Source organism: Punica granatum, chromosome 1, assembly GCF_007655135.1.
Source record: "Punica granatum isolate Tunisia-2019 chromosome 1, ASM765513v2, whole genome shotgun sequence".
Classification (NCBI taxonomy): Eukaryota; Viridiplantae; Streptophyta; class Magnoliopsida; order Myrtales; family Lythraceae; genus Punica; species Punica granatum.
The window spans coordinates 48154624-48162892 of record NC_045127.1 but is presented as its reverse complement, the minus strand read 5'-3'; the positions used below and the strand labels follow the sequence as shown (position 1 = coordinate 48162892).

Below are 8269 nucleotides of genomic sequence, written 5' to 3'. Positions count from 1 at the left end.
TTATAGTGAGCTTGGTGGGACTATGAACCATCGAGTTGAGACCGTGGGGCTTGGATGAAAGATTTGTCTCTCGATTAGTGATGTGGACGACACTCTTATTTATGGACCGGAATACATTAGATACAAATATCAAATATATATCACACATAAATACAATTTTCTCAATCATATCAAATAAGATATTATGGATATCCTGATATCTTCTTTTATTCTCTTTAATACTTACCCCGAACCAATAATTCCACCATCGGCTCCTCATCTATGAGGGCCTCACGGTCCACGTTCACGATTACTCCTTCCATTCCGAGGGCCCTCATGACTTCCTCACTGATGATGTGGTGGGTTTCTAATTGGGTCAGTGGGCAGCAGATGATGAGGTCGTCACTGTTTGAGGCGAGGTCGAGGACGTTCTTGATGTGGGCGAAGGGGATGGTGGGTTTCTTGCTCCTCGAGGTGTAGGAGATGATGCAGCCCTGGGCAGCTAGCCTCTTCGTGATGCTGGAGCCGATGGTTCTGCTCCACGATTTCAACTCATTTACCCTTTAACTGCAATCATCCAAATCTCATTGAGATGATTCAAGCGCGGGATTTACGATCAACTGAGACCACCTCTCTCCAACGCCATATTTGGTCCCTGAGAAAGGAAGGGAATTACGACAAGATCATTCAATTACCATAAAACATTCTCATAGAGGGAACCTTCGATTTTCCCCACGAGGAAAGAGGGAAAAAATTTGTTAGTAAAAGAATCGGTCATGGATTAGCATTCACGATAATTGCAGATTACATTAATCAAGTAACAGCCACCTAAAATGATCATCCAACTCACTCAGGTCCAAACTCTGAAACTCAGATTAGAAACCGTAAGTAATCCATGAGTGAGCCTCATCAGAGAGGCCAACAACTTAGAGTTGCATGAAAAAAACTCAAAAAATCAGAAAACCAAAATATACCCCAACCCTAAAATTTAAGTTTTTCCTATTCTAAAACAGTTTTCGAGCGGTTTTCAATATCAAAGAAACGCGAACCGAAATAATGGTCCCAGATCAGAACTACGGGAGGTACTTGAACCCAACCGAAAATTTGTCTTCTCACTTAATATTCTCTTTTCTTTTTCCGATTATAAGGAAGACTCATGGGTCTAGTAAAATAATAAAAGTCCTAACATCTAGTAAGAAGGTACGGGTAGTTTCACAATGAATATTAAATATGCAATCTATAAATTACCATATGAAAGCAGATGTCATTGCTCTACACGTCCTTTTTTTTCTCACTTAATATTCTTGGTTTCTTAGTTTGTGTCATACTATTTGTATTCAATGTTACCTACGAGGGTTAGAAGGTTTCTTAACTAGTTTTCTATCCCCCGCACTGAACGGGTTTATTTTTGATATTCCTATACCATTTCTTTTTGTAATTATTTACATTTTGTTGGTTCGCAAGAAAACTGGTTGGTTTATGGGTTTAACGTTCCAATTCTGAATTTCGGTCCTCAAAGTAGACCCGGACCAGGCAAGAAACCGGTTCCCGACTAAACCGGTCTGCCCAATCCGATTTTAATAACACTGATTTATATATATTTACTTCATCGCCCATTTTTTAAAGATGAAAATTTTGTTACATCTTTGTTTATTTTTTTTATATCATATGTTCATAAATAAAAATAACAATTTTAATCTTATAATAGAAATTAAGTTAACATCCAATTAAATAAATGAAATTCACATGATCAAATCAACTCTCTTAAACTCTTTGAAATTTTGTTCATCATTGAGAGATCATTTATTGACATAGGTGTCAATTTTAGTTATATGAGTTAGTGACTTGTTACTGTTATTTTTTGGAAAATTCTTATATGAAAAGCTTTTATAATTTTCGTGTTCTGTCTTTGTATTTTATGATATTTCATCTTTTCATACATTTATTTCTTTATTTTATCATATATATATTTAAAAATAATTTCTTCTTAAGACTCATAAAAATATAAAAAAAGGTTTAAAATTTCACACAATAATTTTTTAATAATGACCTTTTTGAAGTTGGAATAACTAACTTATTCAGTATTTTTTCTAAAATCTCTCTTACAAATTTGATTTATGCATTTAAATACTCAATTTTTTATATTTTAATTTCTTTCACATGTTAATAGTTTATGATTTAATTCTATATATGATCAATTAATTTTTTAACCAATTAAATATTTCATAGTTATATAATTATAAATAGACTATTTTATTAACTATGACCATATTTAATGCAAAGTGGACTCAATTTTACTATATAATGGATTAGATTGTTGGAATTGTTACCTATTAGATTTTCTGAACTTTTTTTTCTGGCGTTTTGTTTATGTATAATGAGAATATTTAGATAAATGAGTTTAAAGGTGTAAAATGTTTCTTTATTCTATCTGGGACCCCAAGAAAATCAAACGAAAAGATGGAAAAGATAGGTTGTCTAAGATAGGTGGTCTATTTTCCTTATCGCCAAATGATTTTGGGTGATTTTTTATGCTAAAAAACTGATAAAAAAAAAGAATGGGATCCAAAATTTTATTGAAAAAAAGAACCTACCCACCTTTTCACCCCTATACAACAACTAACGTGACTTCACCAATGAAAAGCTCTTATAGGTATGTAATTCATACTCTCCTTAGACTTGAGCGATGAGAGGTTGTCATGTTATATTTTTCAGCATTTCCTTGACTTCTAATTGAATGTTTTTTCACTCGCCTTTGTTAATGTAATACATAAATTAACAGTAAATAATGAATTTAATAATTATCTTATTTATTCTCCAATTCTCAAAGCATTTTTCCATCTGTTTCATTTTCTTTCTTATTTGCAACGGTTTCCCCAATTCCATTTCTCATTCTCTGCCCTGAGACTCTCTCCTCCTTGGCCCGGCTTTGCAAAGATTTGGAGATTGCAGTTTGCACATGGACATCTTAGAACCATACCATTCCGGTGGCGACGTTCAGGTAAAAGTCTGCCTCTTCCTGTCGAATATAACCATCGAGCTGATCTCCCCTTTTAGTCATTTTGCATCCCAGATGTTTGATTCTAAAATATACATAGTATAGCGCTCATGAATTTACTAATGCAATAGAGGAATTAATAAATTTGTCCAGCTTATTACTTTTCCTAAAGCTTTGTATTGGCACTTAATTTGTTTATTTGTTTTTATCGGGTACATCACCAACTCTCAGCAAGTTTCGATCCACATCTCCTTCTTGCCACAGCTTAAGTAATTTGGCTGCATTTTCTTTCGTATTTCTCCTACTTTGAGTTTTCCAGCTGAAGTATCCCCATTGAATTGACTACACTGAACTGGGCATCTTCCAGGTTCTTGCCTCCCAGACTCCTTCCAATTTTCTCCGCAGTTAAAATTATATGTGCGATGCGTCATATAATCACAAATAGAAAGAACGTGATCATCCACTGTAGCATCCATCACAACACACCAATTTAGCATCACCTACAGCTCAAAGATTGGGAAGACGAACTTGAGTGGCCAAGCTTAGAAGAACAAGCTCGGCAATGTAGGGCAATGAGCTTGGGCTTAAAATTTTGTTATGGGAGCCTTCAAGAGAGCAACTTGTATGAATGAGGAGTTCACTTGGCCATCTCTATTTCTATAGCTTTCTTCGACCTCAAGCAAGTAAGTTTCTTTGACCTTAGAATTCGGATACAAGATACTGCATTCATAAAATTGTGTTTTAATAAACACACATGTGAGCAATAGAGGGAAGCTTCTCCCCTTTGTATTTGAATAAATCATAATACAAAGGGGAGAAGCTTAATTATGGAAGTGAGCAATAGAGGGAAGCTATCTCAATGGGATCTCCTTCACTTGCTCTAAACACACATGGCATTCCAAGAGTTCATAAGCAAATGCGCCTTCAAGAACTTCTTAATTTCAGTTATTAGAGGTTAGCAACTAATTAGAATTCGAAAAGCCTACATCCTATGACATCCATATAATTAATTGATTTAGTTTTTAGCCACATTATATAAGTATTCCGTCGGATTATCCTGAGAGGGCATGAGAACAAATTACGGCCTAGAAGCAAAAATTTCCAAGCCCACTTGAATCCGCAAGTATATTATGAGGTATCGAGCATCGCGGATGCTTGGAACATGCAAGGATCGACACGTTTATAATATTTGCACACACACACTCGTTGCAGATGGCATAATCGGACTAACCTGATTATCAAATAAAAGAAGCACTACCCTCATATTAAGTAATTCCTTTTTTTTTCTTTTTTTTTACCTTTTTAGACCTTGCCTCCAAAAGTGGACAACTCTTTCTATATTTAATCATCCAGTTCAATTTGAAAATAATACTAATCGAAATCTACTCATCCTTAGGTAGATCCCTTCATTGGAAAATTTTTTGGACGATATATATATATATATTCACGCGAGACTGTTATTATGCATAAATAATGCCATCTAAAAATATACATTATAAAATATTTTAAAATTTTTAATTTATAATATATTATTAAAATAAATATCCCTACTATTAATACTCCATTCATTAATATAATATAGCATATGAACTATAATTATGATGATAAGCCATAATTACAAAAAAATTAATTATTTGTTAATAAGAAGATAACATCATAAGAAAGATAGTAAGGGCCAACGAGTGGGTTTAGAGACTAGTCATTTTATCAGAAAGAGGCTCCATCAATGAAATGAGGACATCATTATAATATATGAGGACGTGCCACGTATTAAACAATAACAACCATCAACTCCTCATTTAAATTCATTCAAGTGTCCAAATTATTTGTATAATACCAAGAAATCGAGATTTTTATTTTTTGAGAGCGAGAGATATTTTATGTACGAAAATCTTCAAAAAGATTTATCATGCAAATATAAGATCCTTCAAATAAGCATATCTTGTTTATCTTTTTCCGCTTGCTCATGTTCAGCATTTCCATCCTCTGCACATGCATTGACAACTCTTCCTTATTGACGTGCATCTGTAATTAAGTATGATCATATCTATCTTAGTCATTCTTCACAATTTTTCTTTTTAAAATTAAACATTTTCTTAATAATGCATATCGGGGCAACGCGCATGCATGCACCTAATTTCTAATAAACTCTTTTTCCATAGCTAAATTTGTGAGCTCAAAGCATTTGATCATTTCCTAGGTCAGATGCATTACCTTGACCAGCTTCAACCAAGAATGAGCTGACCTTGGATCCATAAGGGTACTCACCCTTCGCCAGCCACGACCCACAGACAAACTGGTCGGCAGCAGTTATCTGCTGGAGGACATCGATGAGCAAGGCCAGAGCATGGTCGTGCGCGTCCTTGGCCAAGGAGCCACTACCATTGGTGACAGTGATGCCTCAGTAGCGGCAAAACTAGAGAGGTCAACTTGGTTGATGCTAGCTGTGGACGAGCTCGAGGGAGGGAGGAGCTTGAGAATGTCAGCAGTGAGGGGTGCGAAGCTCTCGGAGAGGATGCCATGGATGGAACGACTAGTGGGCCATGGATGGAACGACTAGTGGGCAAGGAAGGAGTGGGTTGTCCTTTGCCGAGTCACGAGGGGTCAACTACCCAGAAGTGTATTAAGTTTTCATTAAGCTTATATAGATCTGGACCCATATCCACTTAAAAGTTCAATCTAATAAGTGGTGGTACCCAAATCTCATATAAACCCATGGATATTCATTCATTCGTTAGTAGAAACCGACTTCAATAGCACTATTCACAGCCAGCACACCGGCCCATAAGAAGGTATTCAATATGGGGCCGTCAAAATCCCTCATGGTGCCAAACTGATGTAGAGCACCTCCGATCAGACTCAGCAAATCATTTGCTCAAGTCAGGGCACTCCTGAGTAATCGCAGACGGCTCTTCCAGCTAGGCTTCTGAATCACCGACTCGTTCGGTGAATCATGGACATTCGAAGGACAGGTTCTAGCCAGGTCCAGGGGTTCTCAAGACCATGGGGCTCACTTCAAACTGCTCTCCGGAAATCATCTTCACTACTCAAGTGATATTCGAGCGGGAAAAGTGGCCTTCTCAACGAGATTCTCAAGTCGGTGGTCCGTCTTACTCAATGTTAACACCCGATATCAGGCCTGACTAGTTCTAGTGATCCCAAGGACTAGGGAGAACATTTCAGTTCGGACTATACAAATAATTCAGGTTTCCCGAGTAGTTCCAGAAGGGTCTCAAACGTCGCCCGGTAAACCTTCGAGATCCATTTTCGACAACCGGAGAACATAGCGGGTTCCGGGCACCTCGAGACGCTCAAGAAACAATTAGAAAAATCCGACTACTGGTCTTCAGGTCGTCTCCGGTTTGGCATTTGTGGTGGAGGCTGAGGAGTCAACTGTTACTTCTCGACGACAAAGCATATCAAAACGGCTGGCACAGAAAGTAAACACGCAAGAAGTTCACATAAACAGTTAACTTTGCATAGATCACCCGAATCGGGTAAAAGCGACTCTCGAGCCACCGAGCCCTCAAGTTATCGATCTAAGCAAAACATGTTGATATTAGGCTTGTTGGAATCCTCTCCATACCAACATCGACATATGTTGTCCATTCGGGTCACAAAACTGAAACACATAACCGACCAAGACCTGAGCTTCTTTGACTCCCCTCTGTTGGAAAACTGAGCACGTGCGCAGCGGAAAGTTTAATTATGGTAAAAATCAAATTTTTATCGCGTGCTCATTTAATCAAAAACTTCAAGATCACATCTTGACATAAGAATCGCCTTATAAACGAATAGATAACATCACACAATGAATCCATAAGAAAAGTTACGAACTTTTCACTAACCTTATTGATTCGAGTCGATCAAATTAGCCGTCCAAGTGTCCGGCCTCTAGCTCGTCCACACGAGCACGTCTCCACCGAGATTACCCTTACAGTTAGAAAGAAAGATAAAATAAGTCCTCGACACGAGTTTCCATATATAGACGATCTATTTACAGAAACAATTCAAATAGAGAAACTATCGTATTTCCTTAATTAGATTTATCCTTGATATTGAACTCGGCTTCAGGATGTGCTAGCACCCTCGCAACCACATTGTAAACCTCGTTCGATAATTAATTTCTAATTAACTTCCTTAATTAGAATTAATTCTTTTCTCGGTTTAGACGCGCTCAATGTGTGTGACTAACTAGGTTCATCATCAAATGACAATGGGATTATAGTATCAACTCATTTGATACTACCAAAAACTCTTTCTGTAACCGAAAGCATAATTCCCAAAATGCCATTGGTTCCCAAAGTTCACGAGTGACACCTAGCAGCATATCGTGACAATCCAAAAGATGACGAATGTATAATTGGAACATTCTGATGAACCTCTGATCGTATATACCATGCACTGAATCCTTTCACTACAAGATCCCGATCTAGCTAGAGCTACTGTAAATGCCAAACTCTATAGCCAATCATATGGATTCTCTAATTTCATTCTTAGATCCGTAACACTTGAACAGAAACTCCTTTCTATTCAAGTCTATCTACCCCCGCCGAGGATTTCTCGATCCAGAATAAAACTCATATCCATAGGACATTTTCCCTGTTTACTCAGGTTAGTGAATCCTGTCTTGATCAGACACCTAACTCCAAGTATAACTAACTAAGACCACTATCTGCCGAATACTCACGCTAAGCACAAATACATTAGCAGTAGCAAATCTTAATTACCTATACTTGAGATAGCGTTTCATCTCAGGTCTAAGGACTATATGCACTAATACGATCCAGAAAACATTCATTGACATTAGTAAATTACCGTATAAATGTTATCTGCACGTCACGTTCGACTACTTATCATATAAGTATCCACATATCTGTTATGATAAGAGTTATCAAATAGCATGAGACTCACTACTCCATCTTCATTAGTATCTGTATACTAATCATGGAAACAGATAGAGGTGACGATTTATCTGGAGAAATAATGTCCAGTTAAGTCTCCTACGATCGTGAACAGTTTAAAGATATTCTTACTGAATTACTTCGTCACTCATATTCTTAACTCTTAAGAATGAAGTATTCAAAATATCTTAAGGACTTTATTCTAATAAACATAGACAATATACGAATAATAGAATAAACTTTATTGCCATAAAAGGAATTATCCAAATACATAAATCAAGCTCTAGGGCATATCACTAACAATCTCCCACTTGCACTAGAGCCACTCAGTACAGTATCTAAGACCCATCTTCTCAAGATGTTTCTCTAGCTGCTGCTGCTGCGTCAT

At 36.9% G+C, this 8269-nt stretch overlaps 1 protein-coding gene across 1 annotated transcript; it reads right to left on the bottom strand.

Annotated features, from left to right (window-relative positions):
• Positions 1–215: 215 nt before the first annotated feature.
• On the bottom strand, positions 216–8269 carry LOC116207075 (glyoxylate/hydroxypyruvate reductase HPR3-like). Its single transcript, XM_031539937.1, has 4 exons — positions 8199–8269; positions 5192–5355; positions 610–634; positions 216–513 (listed from the first exon to the last, which is right to left on the bottom strand). Exons 1-4 carry the CDS (start codon positions 8267–8269, stop codon positions 216–218), a joined length of 558 nt encoding a protein of 185 aa, XP_031395797.1.